This window comes from Episyrphus balteatus, chromosome 1 (genome assembly GCF_945859705.1).
Source record: "Episyrphus balteatus chromosome 1, idEpiBalt1.1, whole genome shotgun sequence".
NCBI lineage: Eukaryota > Metazoa > Arthropoda > Insecta > Diptera > Syrphidae > Episyrphus > Episyrphus balteatus.
Window position 1 is genome coordinate 126,904,401 of NC_079134.1, and position 25,965 is coordinate 126,930,365.

A 25,965-nucleotide genomic window follows, 5' to 3' on the forward strand; every position below is an offset into this window, starting at 1 on the left:
GAAAGAGATAAAGAATGAACGAATTCAGAGGTGTATTATGAATTTTCAACAATACAACCGCTGTATGGTGTTTTTTGGACAAAATCGCTAGGTCTTGTGAGAAATTTAAAAATACTTAAAAGATTATAACAAAAAACAAAAGATAGAAAACAATGAATGAATATCAATTTAATAGAGTTTTCACACAAATGAAGTTTTCGACAAAAATGTTTAAAAAACTCATAGAGAGTTCACACTGATTATTTGGAAGTTGTCGTTCAAACTCATGGTATATAAAGATATACCTTGATCATTAGAAAAAAGTCTGTATGGAGAACTGTCAGATGAAATAAAAAAAGATGGTTTCCTAAGTTTTTGACAGCTGACCTATTGAAATTGTTGTTGTAAGAAATTTTTCTTGGAAATTGATTGTTGTTGCTTTTGACTTTGAAAAATTAAACTCCATTTTGTAAAATGGCAACTCTAATGATCATACCTTGTCTTTTTATACCATGGTTCAAACTAGTACGTAGAATGTTATGCTGACTTTTCACTAGTCAATTTTAGCCACATTACAGTGTTTCGTCTAGAACAACCTACAATGGTCGGAAAAAGTATTTTGACAAAATGAACATTTTTCTAACTGATGAGAATAATCTGTAACGGTTAAACATAAAATAAGGAAGTTGACGGTTATTTATTAAGTATATAATGGTGAATATCATGATGGTCAATGTCAGTCATATAGTTGGTATTATGCTTCGAGGCTGCATTTTTTGTATAAAAAGTATTAATTTTTGAGGGAAAAAAGTATTTTGACAAACGTTCTTTTTCAACGTTGGTAAGGTAACGTAATGCATTATACGTGTTTCAAGCACGTATACAACTGTCAGACTTGTTAAGGCCCCTATTTGTAAAAAATTTGGCAAAACGGCGGAACCTAACATTGAAATTAGTGCATCTTCTGTTGCAAGTCATAACTTCTGTGTGTCTGTTAAAAAATCTGTGGAGAACTGAATTTATCGCGGGAAATTAAAAATTACCAAATATACAAACAGAAAAATATAATTATACTATTCAAAATTTACCACAAATGGACAAAAAATGAAAAAAATGCACTAAGAAAAATTGAAGCATTTTGAAGAATTCACTTTATCGCGGATTGACTCCAAAAAGTCTGAATTTGGAAATGCCATTCTTTCATCAAAAACTTTGTTAGCAAAAGTACCCTTTGCATTGAGATCAAAGAAGACAATTTTACCATGTTTATGGGAAGATAATACAGTATTTATCTCATAAAACAAAAATTGAAAAAAAAATTTAATTCTCAAAGGGACATGTTGTTGTGCTTTTCGCTTCTGGAACAAACTTGACCAAATTTTCACGGAGCTTCAACAGTTCCTTTTCGTTTCCCGGATCATTGATATAGAAATTTGTGAGAATGTGGTCCATAAAAGTTTGTTTTTGAATGAAAGAAGCATACCAATATGTTCCTTTGAGAATTCAGTTTTTTTCAATTTTTGTTTTATGAGATAAATACTGTATTATCTTCCCATAAACATGGTAAAATTGTCTTCTTCGAGCTCAATGCAAAGGGTACTTTTGCTTACAAGGTTTTTGATGAAAGAATGGCATTTCCAAATTCAGACTTTTTGGAGTCAATCCGCGATAAAGTAAATTCTTCAAAATGCTTCAATTTTTTTAAGTGCATTTTTTTCGTTTTTTGTCCATTTGTGGTAAATTTTTAATAGTAGAATTATATTTTTGTGTTTGTATATTTGGTAATTTTTAGTTTCCCGCTATAAATTCAATTCTCTACAGATTTTTTAACAGACACACAGAAGTTATGACTTGCAACAGAAGATGCACTAATTTCAATGTTAGGTTCCACCGTTTTGCCCAATTTTTTACAAATAGGGGCCTTAACAAGTCTGACAGTTGTATACGTGCTTGAAACACGTATAATGCATTACGTTACCTTACCAACGTTGAAAAAGAACGTTTGTCAAAATACTTTTTTCCCTCAAAAATTAATACTTTTTATACAAAAAATGCAGCCTCGAAGCATAATACCAACTATATGACTGACATTGACCATCATGATATTCACCATTATATACTTAATAAATAACCGTCAACTTCCTTATTTTATGTTTAACCGTTACAGATTATTCTCATCAGTTAGAAAAATGTTCATTTTGTCAAAATACTTTTTCCGACCATTGTAGGTGGGAAAATAATTCAAAAATATATTGGCATAATATAGGGGAAGTGGGGGCAAGACGGCCCACTTAGTGTTTGACTGTCTTAAAAACCAATAAAAAACATATTTTAAATAGAATTAAGTTTTTATTCATTAAATTTAATGTTTTTTGCAGAAACTCTCGTTATTAAAAAAAAAATAAAAAAAACATACTAAACAAAAGATAATACGTTTCAAAAAAACATCTAACAAAAAACCGTCTTGCCCCCATATGGGGGTAAGACCGCCCTATCAAATTTTGTTGGTAGAAAGACCGTTTCTATTGTTTTAAATGCAGCCTATTTGTAACAATAACACAATTATGCTATATTTTCATTAGTTCTCACTCCAGCACAAGCTTTTTGGTACCATTTGGTACACATTTTGCACTTAATTCAACTATACTTTGGATTGGGTCAAAAAAACAGTTGCAGATAGAAGGTACAAATACAATCTGCAAAGTCCTCTTCATCAGAATCATCAATTACAGTATTGGTTGGCGCCTGTTGCTTAGCTTTTTGGAAGATTTAACGGTGAACTTCTTTTTTCACTTTGTTTAAGCTACCAGTACCAGAGCTTCCAATTTCGCCCATGGGCGGTCTTGCCCCAGTCATATCATATTTGATGTTCTGTATTATTTTTTTTTAAATTTATCTTTATGACTCCTTCTTTCGCAGAAAATACTTTTTAATGTTCACTTTCTGACTTTTTACATGAACGATAACAATTTTATGAAAAATCACAAAATTTACCGTAGCTCTTCGGGGTCTTAACCGAAATTGCTAAAACTTACAGACGTGATCGATCGTACCAAAGGGCACCTATTTTATATTGCAAGTGTTGCCAATTTTACTTTTTTTTCATACAACATAGTACGAAAACCGTCTTGCCCCCATAGGCCTTAAGGCTTAACTACATACACCACTTTTTGAAAAAGTACAAAAGTGAAAATATTTTTTTTCTGACTTGCGCAATTGTTTTGTCAAAAAGAGTATACAAATTGTTTATAAGACCTAAAAATAAGCTTTCTGCAACATTTGTTTTAATTTTTCAGGCCGAAAAACTATACAAAAATGCGTTTGAAAATGTTCACTTTTGTACTTTTTCACTCTCTTTGAAGAAGCAATTTTTTTCTTGAAACTTGGTGAGTCAAAGTAGCTAAATTATTCACAGACGTGTACGCGTCTTCTCCGTTACAGTTTTTATCTGGGAATAAATTGGCTACGTTCAAACAGTTTTTCGAAAAACTTCAACAACATCGACTTTATTCTGAGCCCTTTAGTATCACCAAGTTTTGAGAAAATAGATTGATTCTCCAACGAAATAAACTGGCAACGAGAGTCAATATGATGTTATCTCCGTTACTTTGGATTGGCCGTGCTCATAATTGTAAAACAGTTTTGCTATGGTATGAACCTACTAAGTGAATTTCTGTGAGTGGAGAGTATAACTTCTCACTCACTTCTGTGGCAACCTCAAATTTTTGTTTACTATTTAACATTTAAGATGCTTAATGTTAACCGGTAACTGTGGCGTATGCGCAACATTTTTTTCGAAGGAATTTGTGCTGATCAGATAAAAAAATCTTTTCACAAATCAGGGGCCAGTTTTAGGCAAGTAAAAAAAAATTAAGCGACAAAAAGAGATTAAAGGATGAAATATGGTTTCCAATTTAAGTTAATTTTTTGATCTCCTAATTTTTCCCACGAGTTAAGCTATCATTGAACTCCACCACTGAACATTTTTATTTCAAGACAATGAAGCAAGCAACAATGCTTATAAGGGGTAACAACATGAAGGTTATAAGTTATAGAATGTTTCTACTAAAAAAGAAACTTGAGTGTGGTTTAACAGTCATTATATTTATAGGCCAACAAAAAGAAAAAACTCACATAATAATAGAACCATATTGAGGTATATTTTTCTTTTATTTTTTTTTTTAATAATACATTGGCATTTTATTTCAATATATATGTATATTTATATTTTCGTTTACATTAATTTGAAATTAATTATAAACAAATTTTTATTTAATTTATTTTTTTTTGTATTAATTTTAAAATTTATTTTGTGAATGCTGTTAATAAATACGAATACTGAAAAAAAGTATACATTAAAATATATATATAAATGTTTACATGTGTAATATATATATATATATTAATAATAAATAGGAAATAAGTAAAATATAAATTTAGCTCATATAATAGTATTTTTTTTTTTTTTTAATTTAATTTAATTTAATTTTTTGTTCATTGATTTTTGATATTTTGTTTTTCTTTGCCTTTTTTACTTTAATTGCAACATTCTACATTTTTTTTTTGTTTTGTTTATATGTTTGTTTATGTATATATATGTATATATATATATTTTTCGATTCTTTGTGTTTGTTTCCTTGTATATATATTTTTTCTTTCTATATAGATTTTTTTTTTATATAACTCTCGGGGTAACATTGAAACTGTAACATATTTCAACTTTATTTAAAATGTCTCCATAACTTACTTTTCAATAACACAATTAACTTTTCTTTTTTTTTTTTTTGTTTTGTATGGCAGCGTGTATTTTTATTTTTTTTTTATAATTATATTTTTTTTTTATATTTTCTGCTCCACTAAATATTTATTTACATGCATTTACATGTTGTGTGTGACCAAGAATAACTACATACAATTTTTTAAACGTTTAAATGTGATTTTTTTGTTACATACGTATATATATTATGCTTTTTTTTTTTTGTATATATATTTTTTTTTTTAAGTCGAATTTAGTTAAATATAGTTACATATGTTTATATATATGTTCAAAGATTAATATATTTTTTTATATATGTTTATTACAATTCTTATAGTAAAAATGAACAAAAAAAAAATAATAATAAAATTGAAGTTTAAAATAAACAATTGATTTTGGATTACTGATTGGAATAAGACTTTTTCATTTTTATGTTATATAAAATTATTTATTTAAAAAAATATATATAAGTAATATATTATATAGAAGATCTAAAAGTTGAGGAAAATTGTGCATTCTGTATTAATATCGATTTGAAGGTGTATTTAAAACCTTCAATATATAACAAATATAATTTATAAGAATAATAATTTAATATATGATAAGGATATAATATAATAATTTATTTGCGTACACAAAAGATAAATAAAAAAAAAAAACAGAAATTATTAAATATACATACATATATAGAGTTTAGTTTAACACAATGTCTCTATCTTGAAATTCGAGTGTCTTGATATTCTCTCCACAATATTATTGTGATTTTTATTTCACTCTTACAAGTTTTGGTTAAGGTTTGGTTATATTCAAAGAACATTATAAAGTAAAATCGATTCATAAAGTTCGTACCGTCGACATGTATTTATATTTTTAGTATTTTTCTACGAATTAACTAACTAATAGAAAAGTACGGTACGAATTTTACAAAGGAAAATCACTGCGAGTGTATATTTGAGTATAAAAGAGAAACAGTTTTTTAATAATAAAAAAACTTATTTTCCAATGTTATTGATATAAGAAATTTGTATTTTCAAATTTACTCTTAAAGTAAAAAAAAAAATTTAATTCAATATAGTGAAGAGACTATAAGTTCAGTTCGAAATTCACACAATAGAGACTTTACTTATTACGAAAAATAGTTTTTTTTTTTGTTGTTAACCACTATACACATAGGAAATAATTATTTTAATCTTTATTTTTATCAAATATCTGTGCACTCCTCATTGGAGTGTAAATTTCAATCGGGCAACATATGAACAAAACTAACTGGAAACATTCCACGTCTACTGGGATGACCTTCGATAACACCTTCCATCCAATTTTCATCATCTGTTCGTTCATTGAGAACAATGAGTATTTCACCTTCTTTAAATTCTAATTCATCATCGTTGTCAGCAACGCAATCATAGAGAGCGCGACATCTTCGGTGGCCATTCTATAAATATAAATAGGATGAAATTGTTAAATTAATGAAATGAAAGGGATGGGACTTTTCGAAAAAAAATATCGAAGTAGATTTGAACAAAAAACTCAGTAGATTCATTTTTATCGCAGTAGATTTTTATATTTTTACAAGATTTCAAAAAAAAAATAACAAAAACTAAACATTTATTAATTTTTAAGAAAAAATAACAAAAACAGAACAAAACAAAAATGTAGCCATTTATGTATATTCAATATTCAGACATACATACATATTCGAATGAGATTGACTGCATTCAGAAATACTCGTACGATCAAACAAATGTTGATAACACTTTTACATGAGATTCACGTGGAAATTTTCCATCCGCAACATTTTTGTTCGCTTGGAATTTCAATAACTAATGTATCTAAGTTTCCCACGCATGGAATTTACATTTTCGGCAAAACTAGTTCTTTGTTCTCCACTAAAATTTAAGTGAGAAAAGACCTGTCGACAATTGCAGCAAAGTCCCATCCCTGACACTATACGAAACTATTAACCCATTTCCGGCTAACGTTGCTTTTCGCAATGTCATGTTTGAAGACTTCTGGAACATAACTACTAACTATAAATTAAAATAAACTAAAAAGGTATTTTGAGAGATTGTTGAATTATCTAATCGACCTGTTTTTGGATTTTTTTTGTGAAAAAATTTGTTCGTGCTTTTTTAGGACTTTCAAAATTCGAGCTCGAGCAAAATTTGAAGTAGGATTTTTGAACGCGTTTTGTCTTTTTATTTAGTTCATTTTTTCATATTTAGTTCATTTTTTCATAAAAATATTCAAATAAAACTGATTTATACTTTATGTAAAAAATTTGTTTAAAAATATTTTTTATAATGCCCATTTTCGGCGAGCGTTGCGAAAACGCAACGTCAATTTCCCGGAAAACCAAAAGCTTTTCCAAAAAAATTTTTTTCAAATTTCTTCTAATTAGACCGAAAACTGATAGTGTGTAAAATTTCTAAGTCTACTGGAACTGGTAGCCGCCGGAAATGGGTAAAGGGTTTTAGTCCACAACAAGAGAAGTTAAATATATTCCATCGTTACGGGTGGGACTCGTATAGTGAATTTATTTTGTTCATTTTCAAATTCTCTTTATAACTATGAAAAATTTGCACGGACAAAATATGGTGTATTTTTTGACATCGACTTTCTTGCCGAGGATTTTCTGTTATTTCAGACATGAAAACTGAATTATTTTAAATACTAGAGGGTCTTAGTCTGTAATAAAATCAAAATTTACATTTAATCAGGGTTACCGTAGTTGGAAATCTAAATTCTTCACATTATTTAAATATTTTTTTCATTGTCTTAGCTTTCGTTTGGCATTAAATATATTTCCTTATTGGATTATGAGGAATGTAATGATGTATCACTGTTTTTTTTTTCGGCTGGTACAAGATTTTCTTTTTATAAGTGGCAACCCTAACTTATCATTTACAGCATCAAATTATATTTCATTTGACACTTTTTTAACATTTAACTTTATGAGCTAGGAACAGGAAACAGACATCCATTATTTTACCAAAAAAAAATAAAGGCCTTCCCATACAAACGACGACAAAAACCGTATCATTTTGGTATGAAAACAGTTTTAATCTGAAACGTCGACGTGTTTGAGGTTTTAACCAAACAACCGTGGGGAAGTTAAAAAAAAAGTTGTTTAAGTCATACCTTCCGTCACGTCGCTCTGTGTGTCAAACGATTTCGACTGAATTTATTTGTTCGTTATAGGCTTAGTAACTCTGCGTTTTTAAGTTTAACTCAAAAAATTCGTTTTATGGAAATACAGTGTTTCCTTTAGTTTTACGAAGATTGACATATTTTTTTAATTAATCTCGTATGATCGTCAAAGGCTGTACCAATTTTTCTTATCAAAAAATTTCATAGAGTTCATTATTTCGTTATTAAATTATAAGATTTCTTTAATTATTTTTTTTGCGCTTTAACTAAGATGGTCACTATGCGTATGTGGAAGTTGTTGTATTCCTGAGCTTCTTTAATTGCATAATGCGTGTTTTATTGGTAACTCAGTACTTAGCTCAGTAAAATTTTACACGGTAAACAACAACAAATGATTGCTAAGGATAAACAAAAGTTTTTTATTTAATGGTTTACAGAGAAATATTTTGTATAGACTTATACATTTTTGACCCTTAAACAACATAGGATTATAAAGAATTAATAAAAGTAATCCGTTTTTGATGTTTCTAGCATAAAATGTTTACTCAGTAAAATACTGAGTACCAATAAAACACGACTATAGTTGTGTTTTTTTTTAAGCTTTTATAAAAAAACAGTATTCATTATTATTGACCTTAAAATTAAATTATCTTAAAAAAAAAAAAATAATTTTTGTATTTATTTTTGTTTTAGAAATTTACAAGGTGCAAGTATTCCCGAATACCATAAATTGTATGTTTTTTTTTTGCAAACTTGTTTTAATTTTTTTAGATTTAGAATCAATTAATAAAATACTTTGTATATTACGCATTTTTCGAAGAAAATTTACCTCAAATCCAAAAAATATCTCGGCAATAAAAGAAGGAATTACAAAGGACAACATTTCTTCTAAAAATACAGACCTAAGCGAAATATCTACTATTGGTAATAACAGAGAAATTATCGGTATGAGAATTATCGTTATGAGTGATGTTATACCAAAGCAAGAGTTTTCTTAACCAACGAAACTCTTGATCTACAAGCAGCTTCTGCGACCAGTCATTGCCTACAGCTTTCCAGTATGGTACGCCATCTCCAAGACAGCCATGAAGGAACTACAAATGTTCGGGAGAAAATTACTGAGGATGTGCACCGGACTTATCTTCGACCGACAGCGGCAGAAATACTATAGCAACAAGCGACTCTACGAGGAAGCAAAAATCATACCACTGGACAAGTATCTACTGAAATCGGCGAAGATACTTGTAGGAAATATCGAAAATCATCCCAATCAGCTGATGAGAAGAATGGCACCCCAACAACGACATCCGGAACCTAGGTACCTTTGCGCTTTGGATATACTGGATGAGCACATAATTTCAATCAACAACATAGAAGCAGTTAATTTTTACGCCGACACCCAGTCGGCATACTACCGCGGCTAAACGCCAACCAAACCAACCCAACTCAACCAACCCAACAACTGGACACCCGAGGACAACCTAGACAGCAGACTTTTTAAATTAAGTTTATCCATGTATTATATTTGTTTATATTTTATAACTTTGTCATTGTTTAACGTTAGGCCTCTTTTGTGCCAACAAAATTTTGTATCTATCAATGTATCTTAGAAATAAGTTACTTTAAGTCAATTGTAAATAGCAAGTTCAAAGTTCAAGTAAAAAAAAAACAAGAGTTTTCTTAAATTATCGCTAAGTAATATCAAATTTGTGAATAGAAACTTATTTCAAAACAATTTTTTCTCTAAGAATGTATCCAAAAACTACCCCTTAAAATCTCTTCATCTACTTTAGGGACACACTGTGTATTCACTTCATTTAATCCCAGAACCCAGAGTAAACTCACCGAACTTGAATGTTTAACCCCGAGATTAAAATTTACTGAAGTGAAAATTATTTATATCTTAATGAATCGCTATTTTTCTTGTACTCGAAAACATTCATCATTCCAAGGACAATTTTGTATACAACATTCACAATACTTACGTAATTATTATATTGTTTCCCTTTTTGATTACTATCTGGTGATGCATTAAGTCGATCATTATCGATTGATGAGATATTTGAATCTGCAGAATGATCAAGTCCTCCCGACGAATCCATTTCAGACATCCATGGTTCATACTCAGTATAATTTTGATTGAGTAGCTAAAATAAAAATATAAATAGAAAAAAGAAACATTTTGTTTCAATTAGTTTTTTTTTGAATAAAATATTAATATGAAAACACAAAATAAAACCACACATAAAATACGATGTTAAGCTGCTGAATGTTATGTAACTGCTATAGTAATAGTTATGTTTTTTTTTTTTTTTTTTGTATATGATAATATTTAGTATTGCATTATAATTATTATGAAATATATACTACAATATATACAAAAAAAAAGGCACACATTTTGCAAAATTTTGTTAGAAATAGTATACATAATTGCATCATCACAACTCTTTGCTTTTATAAATACCGTTTCTTCACTAGGACTGGATATTTTCTTTAATTTTCCAGCTTTACGCTGCAACAAAAATTTGTACCATTACTTAGAAGAAATAAGTTGATGGTTTTGTTTGATTTAAATTAGAAAAATGCAAATAGTCTAACAGATAATAGGTTATTTGAGTTTTCTTATTTCTGATTTCAGGAATTTGATTCCAGTGGGTTTACTTCCTGAGTTCTACACGTAAAAGTCATACTAGACCTATAGTGAATGTTATGAAAGCAGGTGACTTTATGTAAGCATTCATCAATCATATGTTTGGTATCAGGGTGGGAAGATCTATTTTAGCACTCACAATTTTGTTGGTTCCATAATTATTGAAAGAAAACTGAATACATGCCATCAGACTCACTTAGAATGCAGCAGGGTTGTAATATTGATATCAATTAGTTTGCTATTGTTCTCGCTTTTAACAGCTTTAGCGAAAATATATTTACGTAAAGTAAAAACTTATTTAAAAAAACTAAAAATTAAAATTTTATGTTTAAAATTCAAAAGAGTTATGGTGACACGTATGCTAGCTCACATTCCGAAAATGCTTTTTGTGTTTTTTATTCCCCAGAATATTCCGGATAAACTAATTTGCTGTTTTCTTATCCAATGCGGAGTATTTAAAATCAATTCTTTTTACTCAAAATCAAACATGGAATTTATGGAATATTCTCCCACACCTCCACAAACAGACAGTGTTGAACTCCGCGTTAACATTTCTAATAATCACATTCCGGACAGGTTCAGAATGGGTTGAGACGCGGGTGGCAATGGTACAGTGGATGTAGTGCTTTACTGCCAACCTAGGGGTGTGGGTTCGAGCCCCAGTATTCTTAAATTCATTCCCAAGTTTCAGCTGGACGCCACTCTTGGGAGAAAATAATCATCTTATTTTCAATTCACTGTACCAACAAGAAAAACAAACAAAAAAAATCTTTTCGCGGCTATGGGTTTTCTGTCTATTTCTATACTAATATTAAGCGTTTGAATGAAATTTTACAATTTTTTACCAAACAATGCATATTTGCCAGTATATGAAGACATATAAGCGAAGAATATTCTTAATGTAAGAGGACACACGAGTTTGTGCAAAACTCGATTAAGACAATTTCGACATACCTATTTTAATTAATAAATTATATTCCTTCTTAGTTATATTTGTTCAAGTTATTCAGTCTTTGAGACTGATTATAGTTATTTACATAGTCCATCACTGGCTGTAATATCATTTTAATTCTTGATTACACTCTCTAAACATCCATATATAGATCATGGATGTTATTTTACACTAAATGCAAACGAGTTTTTACCTTTCTGGGTGGTGCAACTGGTCCTTCATCCATTGAACTTATACTCTCATTTGATTGTCCATTTGATATTTCTCTCTCTGAAACAAACAAAGAATAAATCAATGAATTTTTAAATTGCTTATCAATTTACCATGCGGTGGACCTGGTGGAGGAATTTTCGGTCTTGAAAGCGATTTGTCAACATGTTTCAACTGTGGAATTTCTCCAGTCGGTGGTAGAACTAACTTGGCTCCAGCTAAATGTCGATTCAATGATTCTCCACTCGGTGAACGTTTGTGACCAAAAGTTGTCATTTGTATGAGACTTTGACTGCTGCCACCTACCCCACCAGTATCATGTGCTTTAGACTGTTGCACCATAATCGGATCAAATCTTTCGTATACTTTATTATCACAATGAAATATTGTGCCCCGTGCACTATCGACGCTTCTTAAATGTGGCAATGTGCTATAAACCACTTCGGATTGGTTCTTATGGTTAACTGTGCTGCGTGAGTCATTGTTATCGAAGTTCTGTGAATGTCTAGGCGCATGGGGTAAGGTACCGTAGAAGGAGTTGGACACTGGAGGTGGAGCTGGGGCTGTACGTTTTTTCAACGAATTCATATTTGCTGAAGAAAGAACATGTAAACAATTTAATTTAAATTTGATAACAACAGCACAAATAAAATATTTACCAGTTGAAGTGGATTTCCTTGCTCCTTGACCAAGACCGCCACCTCGTTGACTGCTCGTTGTTGAACCAGGACTGGAACCACCGCCCCCACCAGCCAGATATTGTCCGATGGGAATGTGTTGCTTGGGGCTGGTGCCAGCTTGATTAAAGGGTACAGTTGTTGTTGGCAACTGGAACTGCCGATTCGGACAGTTCGATATTGGACTAGAACCACTTTGTATTGAATCACATGTCGAGGAACGCGAACGCAAGATGGGCGAATCACCTCCAGCAAAACTTGGTGGTCGGGAACGTGATTTCTAAAATAAAAAATGTATTCATAGAGTTTGTTGATTTGATTAAAGGGAATGAATATACTTACGCGCTCATCAATAACCGTATCGTCATCTGAGAAATCTGTTGAGCCATCATCATTTGGCAGATTCCAATCTGTGTTAATATGATCAAAAGCACTTTTTTCTCTCCTTATGGCACATTCAATCTAAAAAAAAAGATAACATCAATACCTAATACTTAATTTGAATTGTCTAGAGCCTACCAATTCCTGGCACGCATTGTGACCCATTTCTTTGGCAATTTCTAAAGGAGTTTTATTTTGCGAATTCTTAAGCTCATAATCTGCTCCAGATCGCAACAATAATTTCAAACATTCGCGTCGATCATGCAGAGCACACAAATGTAAAGCAGTATTTTTTCCAGTCATGTCTATGACATCTGGAGGATTTGTCGCCTTATTAAGGCCCTTTGGTGGCATATTCTGTATAAGAAAATCAACTATATGCAAGGTTGAACCCATTTCGCGTAAAATGGCTAAGTGAAGAGCAGTTTCACCATCATCGGATGATGGCAGACAGCATGTCAGATCGGCTCCTTCAGCCCAAACTTGCAGAAGCTGACTCATGTCAGCATTAACTATGGCTTGTTCAAGATCACAGCGAAGGTCATTGTCATCGGCACAAGTTCGCATTACGTATCGTTTTGCGACATACTTGGCGCGTATAAAATCATAACGTTGTTCCCTGTAAAAAATAAATAAAATAAAGTCGTCAGTAGGAATGAATAACTTGATGGAAACTAAATCTTACATGGTACTATCTGGAGATAGTTTTCCTCTTCCCAGTGTTGCTTCCATAATCTCGTTTAGTGTACTATTGCCCATTGCACGAGCAATTAATAAATTCGCTGTTGTAAGGTTGTCTAATGTTAAGCTCTGTATTCTTGAATGATGCACTCCCAAATCTCGATGAACACCCGAACATTGAATACATACGAGGACACCAAAATTTAAACTTATCCACGTGACATCATTACGAGAACCACAATCACAGCATTGGTCATTTCCTGGTAGATTTTGGACGTATCTGTAAAAAAAATAAATCATAAAATATGAATTAAACATAACTGGTTCGAAAAAATTGGAAGAAATACAAATTGAAATATGGTTTGATTGGCGTTTTTGACTGTGACTTCGACTAAGAGGTAGTTCTTGTTCTACTAGTCCAGTCATTATATACATTTGGAAATGCAAATGAAATGAGAAATCTAAATTTTAGATATGTTGTAGGGGGTGCTTAGAAAAGCTTAACTTGGAGTTTTCGACCAAGTTTTCCTATGGGCTTTTTCCGCCATTTTGAAAAAAAGGATAAAATTGTTTTTTTGACAATAACCCGGCTATCCGACGAGATACGAAAATTTTAATATTATGCTTTTTTGTATTTTTTTACCATGCTCTACATCTACATACTACATGGCTAGACATTTTTTGCTACCTATCATGCATCGTTATCGCTATATCGATTGAAAAATTCCAAATTTTAGGACATGGCATTTGCTTTTGACATTATCTATTTTTTGCTGATAAATATTATTGAGACAAACTTGTAGACCCTGTTCAGCCCTATAATTTTTTTTTTTAATTTTATCATTTTTGACAAAAAATATGATCTCCAGTCGGCCGAAAAGTCGTTGAGTAAGCGCCAAGCTAACAAAATCGTTCACGGTTGCCCATTTTCACTCATAAAAAAAATTACTTCTTCTTATTTATGAATGAAGTTATTATTTTTACTCAGTTTTCAACGAAATCACTGTCCTTAATCACCATCCTTAAATTAGCATTTGCAAGTTTTTTGCAAGTCATGAAATAACAATGATGATGCAATTTTCCATTAGAAATTTCATTACCTACAATATTTAACACTCCAAAAGTTTTGGTATCACTCGAATTGATAAACTGCCTGCGAACAAAAATATCACTCACACACAGGCCCTCTGTTCAAATAGATAATCAAGTTGATATGATTAACAAACAAAAAATTACTCGCTCAATCGTGGAGGTGTGTTTCTAACAATTTGTTTAAATAGTCGAAGTTTATGATAAATTTATTCAGTACAGCAAAAGCTTAAAGAGTGTGAACATCTTTAAAGAACAAAATTAGCATTTTGAATACCAAACAAACTTTATACAATGGCACCTAAAGAAAACATTACCAGTGAATCTGGCGGTCAAGAAAACTCGGCACTAAAAGGTCATAGATGTCATGGCTTTTTTTCTCATCGACGTGAACAAGAAAGTGGAGCACCCGAAACAGAAAGATTCCACCGTCACCATGGATTCTTTCCTCATCATCATCATCGACATGAAAATGGAGATATGAACCAAGGAACCGATTTCAATAATAAAAGACACCATCGTTTTCATGAATTCCTTGCTCATCGTCAGCATCCTGATCATGAACATCATCATCATGGATTACCAAATCATCATGAGTTCGGTCGCCATGCTCACTTTGGACAGCATTCAAACATTGGGCAACATTCGCACTTTGGACACCATACTCACTTTGCACCTCATTCTGACTTTGGACACCATCCCCACTTTCATCACCATCGTCAAGGACATCCGTGTTTTTTGAGAGGCTCAAAGAAAGTGCCACAAGATGAAAGTTTCGAACCACCAAAAGGAATTCAAATGCATACAAATTGGTGGTGAACATCAAATAAAAACTATTTTTTTATGTTCCTAATTTTAATTTAAGATTTTCAAGAAATAATAAATATTTATAAACAAAAAAAAAACATAATTTTTTACTGATTTTTTTTAAAAAGGGTGTTTAACACTACAATGAGCTATTATGTTATGTTGAGTTTTATGACATTCGAATTCTGTAAGAAGATGAAAAAGTAAAGTTCAATTTGAGAAAAATGATATAGCAATCGATTATAAATGACTCAAAGAATTTTTATTACGAAAATTTTCATTGGAATATTTTGTTAAGAAGGTCACAATCATTTGTGACCAGGGTTCTTTGGTAGGTTACGTTAATAATGATATATTTGTACAAAAACATTATGAATCAAAGCGGTGTTTTATTGGTAACTCATTTCTTAGCTCAGTAAAATTTTGCACAGGAAAAAACAACAAATGATTGGTAAGAATAAACAAAAGTTTTTTTATTTGTTGGTTTACGGAGGAAATTTATTTCTAAACTTATACATTTTTGACTCTTCAACATTGAAGGATTATTTATTAATAATAAATAAAAGTAATCGTTTGTTGTTGTTAACAGCATAAAATATTTACTCAGTTAAATATAGAGTACCAATAAAACACTGATCAAAAAATAACCTTTTCTAAAAAGTCGTTTTTGAGAAAAATTAAACTTTTTAAAAATTGAATTTGTCTATTAGTGGGGCGGCTTAGCAACAAAATCGTGCACTTTGTGATAAAAGCATGCAATTAACATCCTTGGTAGTACTCAATATAAGAGTTATTTTGAGATATTGGGCCACATTGTATTCTATCCGGAAGGGTAGATACAAGAATTTTTCTGTGTTCCAACCGATTTGTTGGAAATGCAATAAAAAAATTGTATTAATATGATAAATGATTTCGAGGTATTTTCTATCGCCCGATCGAATAAAATAAATAACAAAAAGTGTCGACCATCATGTAAAAAGTTATTGGACTCTTTATGAATTGTTTTTACTTAAAGAGTAAGAGTCAGAATATGACCAAGTACTCCTTGAAAAAAAAGTGTTAGGTTGATAATATTTTGTGAAATAACACTTTTGCAACGGTAACATTGCACAACAGTAAAAATGTTATAGATACATACTATGAGAATCAGAAATAAAAACAATTTTATTTCTGAGTATTTTATTATGGAGTAGGTATTTAACTTTCATGACAAACTTAAAGAGCTTGTCGTGAGGTGCCTAAGAAAAAGTATGGAAAATAATTGTGCAGTTCGTGATAATGGAATCAAATTTATAGCATAGTTAGTTAAAGATATAACCCTCATTTAAAGATATTGGGCCACATAATCCCCGCGTTCAACGCAGGCCACCTGAACTTAAGATCTGAATTTTCAGAGGCTCTGATTGGTCAGATGTCATACAAAGTTAGGTAGCATTTAGTTACGACATTTAGTTACGATTTTCAGGTGGAAATTTTTATCTGAAAATTCAGAAGGGTGTGTTTGTGTTGGTGAAGTTGGTAAACCTACCAAATGTGCTACACACCAAAATTGAACTTTGTGATTTTAATACAAGTTAGGCCTCAGTTATAGCTATCAGTAAAATCCATCAGTAAAAATTGAAACATGAGGAATCTGAAATCTTTTACTGATGAGCGTTTATAGCAATCAGTAATTTTACGTCATTAAATTAAATGTTTATTTGACATTCGCGCCTCAAGCAATTTTTACTTGCGATATAGGTACTATATTACTTGCGATATAGGTACTATAGGGCAAGTTTAGGATTCGTAAAAAAATCGAACTCGAGATAATAGCCGTGTTTTATTGGTAACTCAGTACTTAGCTCAGTAAAATTTTACACGGTAAACAACAACAAATGATTGCTAAGGATAAACAAAAATTTTTTATTTGTTGGTTTACGGAGAAAATTTTTTTCTAAACTTATACTTTTTTGACCCTTCAACAATAAAAGATTATTAATAATAAATAAAAGTAATTGTTTGTTGTTGTTTACAGCATTAAATGTTTACTCAGTAAAATACTGAGTACCAATAAAACACGGCTAATAATTTTACATGACATTACGATGATGGAGATTGCCAAAAAGTGGGTCCGGCAATTCTGTCTGTCTGTCTGTGTGTCTGTCCCTATCTGGAGCTGCAGCCTAAACAAGTGAAGTGATTTTCTTCAAACTTGGTAGTTAGCAGTTTTTGATGATTCCCTAGAGGAGAAATTGAAATTTTTTTTGTATGACCAAAACTAACGGTACCTGCCATATAACGGAAATACAAAAGTTAATTTTTTTCAAAAACGGCTCTAACGATTTTGATTAAAAATTTTGTTTGTAGTATTACACATAAGAGCCAACTTTTAAAATAAAAAAAAATATTTTTTGTACCGTTATTAACGGTACCTGTCATAGAACGGTTTTTTTCGTTTCTGAATATCTCGTACAACATAAACCCGATTTTAATGAAAATTTTTATACAAAAGTGTTTAAATAAAGGTAATATTAAAATTTTAGAAAATTTTCAAAAAACGCATTTTTGGATTTTTAAAAAATATTTCAAATTTTTTTTTTTTTTTTGAAAATCAATTTTTTTAAAACGGATTAATGAAAAATTTTGAAATTTAGTGAAATGTGTAAATTAATTATTTCTTCAAAATGGCATACCAACTATTTTTTTGAAAAATATTAGAAATTTTTTATATAAATTATTTTAAAAAAAACGGCTCCTACGATTTTCGAAAATTTTTTTCTAAAAACACCTTTTTATACAAGTAATAAAATGGCATACTTGGTTTTTTTTTTTAAACATCATTTAAAACGGTGTTTAATTAATTAAAAACAGATTTTATTTTTTTACACTACCTATAAAATTTCTTGAAAATATCAAATTTTTCCTAATTTTCTTGAATAAAAAGCTTTAACATTAGAGTTACTTTAAGCATAATAGCAAGTACGTGCGACCCCAGTCGTGCATTTTATTTAATAATGGTACCGGAACAGTAAAAAATGAAACTCATCAGTAAAACGAAATGGAATTTTTGTTGCCATCTGGCAGTCAGCTGTTCAGTAAAATGAAATTTCATCAGTAAAATTTATAAAATGAATTTGTGTATAAAATTTAACACAAAATGCATTGATTCTTTTTGAAAAAATCGAATGCCATAAAGCTCAACATAACATAATAGCTCATTGTAGTGTTAATCACCCTTTTTAAAAAAATTCAGTAAAAAATTATGTTTTTTTTTTTTGTTTAAAAATATTTATTATTTATTGAAAATCTTAAATTAAAATTAGGAACATAAAAAAATAGTTTTTATTTGATGTTCACCACCAATTTGTATGCATTTGAATTCCTTTTGGTGGTTCGAAACTTTCATCTTGTGGCACTTTCTTTGAGCCTCTCAAAAAACACGGATGTCTTTGATGATGATGGTGATGAAAGTGGGGATGGTGTCCAAAGTCAGAATGAGGTCCAAAGTGAGCATGGTGTCCAAAGTGCGAATGTTGCCCAAAGTTTGAATGTTGTCCTCCAAAGTGAGCATGGCGACCGAACTCATGATGATTTGGCAATCCATGATGACGATGTTCATGATCAGGATGCTGACGTTGAGCAAGGAATTCATGAAAACGATGGTGTCTTTTATTATTGAAATCGGTTCCTTGGTTCATATCTCCATTTTCATGTCGATGATGATGATGAGGAAAGAATCCATGGTGACGGTGGAATCTTTCTGTTTCGGGTGCTCCACTTTCTTGTTCACGTCGATGAGAAAAAAAGCCATGACATCTATGACCTTTTAGTGCAGAGTTTTCTTGGCCACCAGATTCACTGGTAATGTTTTCTTTAGGTGCCATTGTATAGAGTTTGTTTAGTGTTCAAAATGATAATTTTGTTCTCTAAAGATGTTCACACTCTTTAAGCTTTTGCTTTACTGAATAAATTATCATAAACTTCGGCTATTTAAACAAATTGTAAAAACACACCTCCACGATTGAACGAGTAATTTTTTGTTTATCAAATCGATTATCTATTTTGATTGAGTGAGATTTTTGTTTGGAAGCAGTTTAACAAGTCAAGTGATACCAAAACATTTTGAGTGTTAAATTTTGTAGAATGAAATTTCTTATGGAAAATTGCATCATCATTGTTATTTCATGACTTGCAAAAAATTTGCAAATGCTAATTTAATGATAGTGATTGAGAACAGTGATTTTATATAAACTGATGAGGAGCTTTTTTCACTATTACCCTTTAATTTTAGGAGTCAAGATATAACAGTTAAAGTTTTGTTTGTTGCTCGTAAGGTTCGCAGATAATTTTATTCTTTCATTTTCGTAATCCCTATATCTCGAAAACGGAATGTCCCACATTCTGAGCAACAATCCTTTTAGCTTGATTAAGGTAGTTTTCAATCCCAAACAGAACAACTGTGGAAAAACTACACTTTTATTTCAGAGAATATGTTTTGGGAATTTTTCTAAGATCGATTTTTTCCTTTAATGACACTAATTTTGGAAAGCCAAATTTTGCCATAGAAATAGAAACAAATTCGAATCTAATATCAGAACTGTCTAAAATAAAAGGTTTAAATTTAAAACACGGCATTTCAAAGTTTTCAAAAATCAATAATTTTTTGATAACTTTTTTTTTTTGAAAAAGAGGCTATTTTTTCAAGTTAAATTCGTCATAAGTGCAAAAAATAATATGTTGTTCAAAAAAAATTTAAAATAGCTAAAAATACAAAAAAGTAAGTTTTAACCAAGTTTTGTTAAAATCCAACTTGTTTTGTAAAAGATAAAAATAAAAATTATCGTATTTTTTGCATTTTCTCACTATTTTTGAGGTTATATAAAAAAAATATTTTATGTATTTTTATGTATATTTTATATTTTCTAGAACTTTTAACCTTTTCGATAAAAGGTCTACTTTTGACAGAAATTGTAAAAAACAACAATTTTTGAAAACCAACCCACTTTTTTACCCACCCACTTCCTTTCCTCCAATTTTTTTGGGCAATTTATCTTTCCTCTTTCATATCCCATTTATCCTAAATTTTCCTATCACCCATATGTTCCTAATATTTTTTTTTTTTTTTTTTGTTTCAAAAATTATTGGCACTGGTCTAAAAGGGGATACACGAGATAAGAAAAAATATATACCACCGATGAAAGTAACTGATCGAGATTTAATAACTTGATCGTTTGCAAATCGATCCTAGATACCATGAGAAAATTATTTCGAGTTTATGAAATTAATTTCTCTTTCAAAGTTGAGAGAATGATGCAATTTACTATCAAAAGTTAGTAACTCACTCAAAAGTTTATTAATAAAAAATTACGAATCAAAAATAAACAAACAAACGAAACACCAAAAAAAAATATTAATCTGATTAATCCAATGAATGTGATAGAAGATAAAAGTATCTATCGATTTGATTATGAAAAAAAAAAAGAACTCACTCAATACGAAAAATGAAATACTCAATTTAAGTTGAGAAAGAAATTTTCTTTTAAAAGCACAGCAAGTTGACTCAAGTTAATTCAGTTGTCTTGTATACTTCGCAAGGGCAGAGTATGTAAATCAGAAAAAATATTAAAAATGTTCTTTCTAATTCATAATAACAATCATTGGCGGCGCAACGACCATTGGAGCTGTAAATTTTGCTGCGTAGAAAATCAAAGAAACAAATTTCGTGAATTATTTGTAAATCGTAATCGATGTCAAAGTGTGTGCTGCAATAGTTGTTCCTGTCACTGTACTCCAATTCACTGGAAACATCGTCATGGAATCTTACACTATTATTATGGTCCATTCTATCGTGGAATAACATTTTTGCAGAAGATCGGATTTTTCATCTTTTTACTTATTAGTCGTAAATTGATGTTTTGGTGGTGAATTATGTGAAATGATTCATTTAAACAATACAGTTTTGAATAAATAATTGTAATTTTGAATAAATAATTGTAATTTAAATATAAGGAGAGAAAAAACGTATTCAAATACATGCGTTGGAAAGACTGATAAAATTTTGTTTCATTTCGTCATAATTGTTTTTTTTTTTTCATTTAAAAAAAGAAGATTTCTGTACGCATTTTTCTTCAGAAAAAGGAATCGGCCGAAAAACGATGTCGGTTATAAACATTTTTTTTTTTTTTTGCAGATCATCGGTACATTTCAATGGATTCCAGATTTTTGTTTGACCTTAAGGTGTTTTATTTCGACGTTTACAAAGGTACACTCGTGTCATTAGAATAGGTACACAACTTTTGAATTTGAAATACCATTCAACATTCTATGTATTACAGGAATTCTAAAACTCCAATTGCATTAATTTTTTTAATTTCTGTTTTTGGCTCAGTGCGGATGGTGTCTTTTAAAGATAAGGGATTAGAACTATGAACCACTTTATTAACTGTCCTAACATTACACCGGCCAACAGTTTTCACCTTTTTAAAATTTTCCAGAAAGATTTATCAAATTTTATAGATTTGGATCAGTAAGCTCAAAAATAATATTGGTTTCTTTCTAGCAGCTCTAGTTTTTGAAATATTTAATTTTTCATATTTGGGGAAATGTTCAAACTAATTTTTGAGTTTTTTTTATTTTGAGTGTTTATTAAAATTTTCCAGAAAAAATTATATTAAACTCAATGCCTTTGGGGTCAGTAAACCTAAAAATTTTTTGAAATATTTTATTTTCCACATTTTGGGGGTAATTTCGTACTTATTATAAAGTTATGCTTATTATTAACTGTTTGTTAACATTTTCCATAAATGTTCTTATCGAACCTAATGCATTTGGGTTCACTAAGCCGAAAAATCACACTGGTTGCTTTCTAGGAGCTCTATTTTTTTAGATATTTTAATTTTTCACATTTTTGGGGTAGTTTTAAACATTTTTAGATTTTATTATTACAAGCATTTTTAAGGTTTTGTTGGAAAATTTTGTTTCGAACGTAATGTATTTCCGTTCAGTAAGTAAAAAAAAATTGTATGAATTTCTATGCCTTTTCATGAATGAATAATTTTAAAACTAGAGGTGCTAGAAAAAAAATAATTATATTTTTGGAATCAGCACCCTAAATTTAATAAGAAATGATAAACAACGGTCTGGAAAATTTTTGTGTGTTGGGCAGTGTTATCAATGGCAATAATATTTCTAATGGTAAAATAGCTAAATCGTTGGAAATGTTCACAAACCAAAATATTGCAAATTTTTTTTTGTTTTTACTTTTCTCTAAAGAAAGTTGGAAATTTTTTTCTGATAAAATGATTATTATTTTAAGAAAGGCTTCAAACTTTTAGTTTCAAACTTCTACGATTTTTTTAGACTGCAATATCAGTCATGAAACCAAAAACCATACTTTTGACTTTGACTATCAACATCAGAAAAATCAAGGATACATTTAAAAACTTCATTCAATTCTCTATAAAGAAATTAAGTTTGCTTTGTAAAAAAATGATTTCTTATTTTTGAAATCAATTTAGAATAGGCATTTTTTACGGTTTTTAAGAAAATGTACCGCTATTTTATACCTATGGGCGATAACATTAAACTGAGCCTAAGTTATTAAAGCTTAAGATACCTGAAATCCGCATTCCGTAAGGTTACAGATTTATTCATCAAACAGTTTTTCTTTTGTGAGGGTTTAAACTTTTAAGATGAAATAAGAATACCATATTTCTGCAACTCTAAATGACTTCAAAAACTCATTGACAAAATCAAATTCATTTGAGTTTATTTGAACATTGTATTAATAAATATCGTTTAAAAAAAAACTTTTCATCCCATTTGTGGATATTTTTCCGTAAGATGCAAATGAAATTTCAACAACTAGTGCTCCTTCTACTAGAAACAAAAAACTACTATGTTTTTTGTGCTAACTGAAACCAAATCCATTAAATTTTATACATATAAGTGTCTGTATTAATGGACCAAAATTTTGCGTCTTAGTAAGGGTATGACTGCATCTAACTGATGAGCCCACTGTCATACCTGGGCGAAACGCATATGGAGTTTATGTTATTTTAACTTTTTAATTGTTTTATATAAATGTTTTGTGAAAATTTAAAACTATTGACTATTACTTATGACGGATCAGGAATAGTATGTAGATAAAACTCGAGAACTAAAACTTTCAGGGATATTACTTACTTGTCTTTTCAAATTTTAAAATAATCATTAATAATGCAGTGATAGATTTATGAAAAAAGGGCAAGTTCAAAACCTGCAACACAAAACACCTCAAATAAGGTCTTCCAAGAAAAATTAATAAACCCAATTAGGTTATCCAAACAACAAACAATTTAAATAAAAAGCTTTGACCTTTTAAATTGAAAAGTGAAATAATAAAGATCAAAGCGAACACAATAAATCAATTCCACTTACCTTATAACAGTCTTTTGCAGCTCAACTAAACTAGGACTCATTTGTGGGTTCGCATGTTGGAATGCTTTTGTTAATGCCTTTTCTTTACAATTAACTAACACAGCCATCCACGCCTTTTGATCGACTTCATCCTCAGCTTGAAAATGATATGGACGATTATCTACAGAGAAAACAAAAAAAGAAATATTCATTTATTTTATTGTTTCGAGGAAAACCAATTAATCGTCACTCACAGCTTATTAGGTCAAAACCTCGTTTATCATCCGGCACTGGCTTTATTTGGCATGTCAGCAAATTCACTCGAGTGGGTGCTTTAGTTTCGTCCGCATGACATATATCCAAGAAACCATCGGCTGTGACTCGACATCGTCGCTTTTGCCACACCCGACGCACTTTGCCTTCGCTCTTTTTAAGCAAATGCCCAGACCGTGTGATGCCATGATGTTTATCGCCCTGCAACTGGTGCAAGGAATAACCAGTTCCCTTGTCCGTTGTAACATTCTCCACTCGCTCAAAATCAGGCGTACTACGGAGCAATGTTCGCAAATCCAACAAACTGCGTCGATCATCATCTTGTTTCTGTTTAATACATTGCAGCTTGGCACTTAAATCCGCGATGTAGGTGCCAAAGTGATCTATGGTCTGTAGTCCGTCCTTGAAGTAGCTGCACAACAGAACACAACCAAGAACAAACAAAAAACAGGTATTAACTTAAATCCTCGACTCGTCAACCTACGGTCAAACTTACTTATTCAACGCATGGTAGTACTCGATGAAGTGCTGCAGCAGCTCGATGCCAGTCTTTGTTTTGATTTCCTTATACTTAAGCAGATACTATATAGGAGGAGTGAAAGATGTTTTTTTTTTTAGTATTTTCTTTTGTTTGTCAACAATTTGAGAGTATCGCATTTACCTCGCACGTTTGAAGCTGATATATTCGTCGTTCCTTCTCCATTTCTTCGGCAACGGCAGCGGCATCGATTTCGGTTCGCAGCATGCCAGCCTCTTTGGCTTGGGCCTTCTTCTCTTTTTCAATCTTTATAAACTTCGCTTCGTAGTCTTTTGCAGCTTTGTCAAAAGGCCGTTTCATGTCGCCCCTCACACCTCGCAACTCTGACTTGAGCATCGAGTCAACTGGAAACATGATAATGTTGTTTATGTTTTGCATCTGAAAATTCGAAATTGGAAATTTTGTTATGTTTTGATTGAGTGCGCACAGAGAGCTGCTTAGTTGGATATTATAGGCAGCTGGTTTAAAAAAAAAAAAAAAGAAAAAAGGATTATTTACCAAGGTCTTCATGAGGGCACTCAACTCTTTCGTGACGACTGAAAACTTTAAGAATGCAGCTCCAATGTCGGGTTCTTCTTGGTCGATTACTTTGCCACCGAGCCGTTCGAGGGCACGCACCAGGAACATTTCATTATCAACGTGAGCTTTGAATGAAAAATTAATGATCATTAATTAAATGTTTTTTTTTTTTGTTTGCTTGTTTATTTTTGTTGAAAATGCGTATAATAGGTATAATTTGTAACTTACTATTGCCAGAATTGTGAATGGCTTTAACAGCCTTTTTGAGTTTTGTTAATCCTTCCCTATCGATTTCCAGACGCTGAAAATAAAAAAAATATACATATTATTATAGAGGATTTATCTTTTTTTTAAACATATTAATAGAATTCGCTAATGTTTTAGAAAATATTGAGACGATTTACATCATAATTTTTAGAAAACAATATTATTCAGTATTTCTTTAAAGGATGCATTCGAAGATTGTTTTAAACACATAAATATTTGAAAAGAAAAGTGCTACCAACTTTTTTTTTGAAAACTGTTCCCAACAGATTAACTTTACAGAATTTTCTGATCTCAAGGTGTCGTTGGATCGTACTTCTTCAAAATTTGAGATGGTTTACTGTTTTTGAGTGAAAAAGTGTTCTACTTTGAGATGCTTCCTAACTTTAAGGCCAGAATTAGATTAATCAGATACGGAGGATTTTTACTTTTGTCAACTTTACAAAGTTATGAAATTAACGAATTATTAAGGATGAGATTTTTAAATGTTATGATTTCTCAAGAAGGTGACTATGAATGGCCTCTCAAATCGTATTTCAGAAACTAGGTCTACTCCAGTACTTCAGAATATTTGAAACTCTTAAAAAAAAAAACACGTCAAAATTACGGTACCTACCCTTGCCACACTACCAAAATGAAAAAGGTTATTTTTTTCAAAAA

General features: G+C 30.7%; 1 protein-coding gene across 4 annotated transcripts in view; it reads right to left on the bottom strand.

The window, feature by feature from the left end:
• Positions 1–4,572: 4,572 nt before the first annotated feature.
• LOC129908204 (arfGAP with SH3 domain, ANK repeat and PH domain-containing protein) overlaps positions 4,573–25,965 on the bottom strand; it is a 61,708-nt gene continuing 40,315 nt past the window's right edge. For 2 of the 4 annotated variants that reach the window (XM_055984574.1, XM_055984567.1), the window contains 15 exons: positions 25,270–25,342; positions 25,021–25,166; positions 24,646–24,900; positions 24,481–24,566; positions 23,966–24,396; positions 23,733–23,892; positions 13,441–13,716; positions 12,894–13,374; positions 12,717–12,836; positions 12,357–12,654; positions 11,811–12,290; positions 11,681–11,757; positions 10,350–10,397; positions 9,871–10,032; positions 4,573–6,170 (listed from right to left, as the gene is read on the bottom strand). In XM_055984574.1, coding sequence (XP_055840549.1) covers positions 5,973–6,170; positions 9,871–10,032; positions 10,350–10,397; positions 11,681–11,757; positions 11,811–12,290; positions 12,357–12,654; positions 12,717–12,836; positions 12,894–13,374; positions 13,441–13,716; positions 23,733–23,892; positions 23,966–24,396; positions 24,481–24,566; positions 24,646–24,900; positions 25,021–25,166; positions 25,270–25,342 — 3,291 coding nt within the window. In that variant the 3' untranslated portion in view covers positions 4,573–5,972. Of the gene's footprint in view, positions 6,171–9,870; positions 10,033–10,349; positions 10,398–11,489; positions 11,588–11,680; positions 11,758–11,810; positions 12,291–12,356; positions 12,655–12,716; positions 12,837–12,893; positions 13,375–13,440; positions 13,717–23,732; positions 23,893–23,965; positions 24,397–24,480; positions 24,567–24,645; positions 24,901–25,020; positions 25,167–25,269; positions 25,343–25,965 lie in introns of those variants that run through there. The other 2 variants (XM_055984581.1, XM_055984587.1) reach the window with 2 other exon arrangements.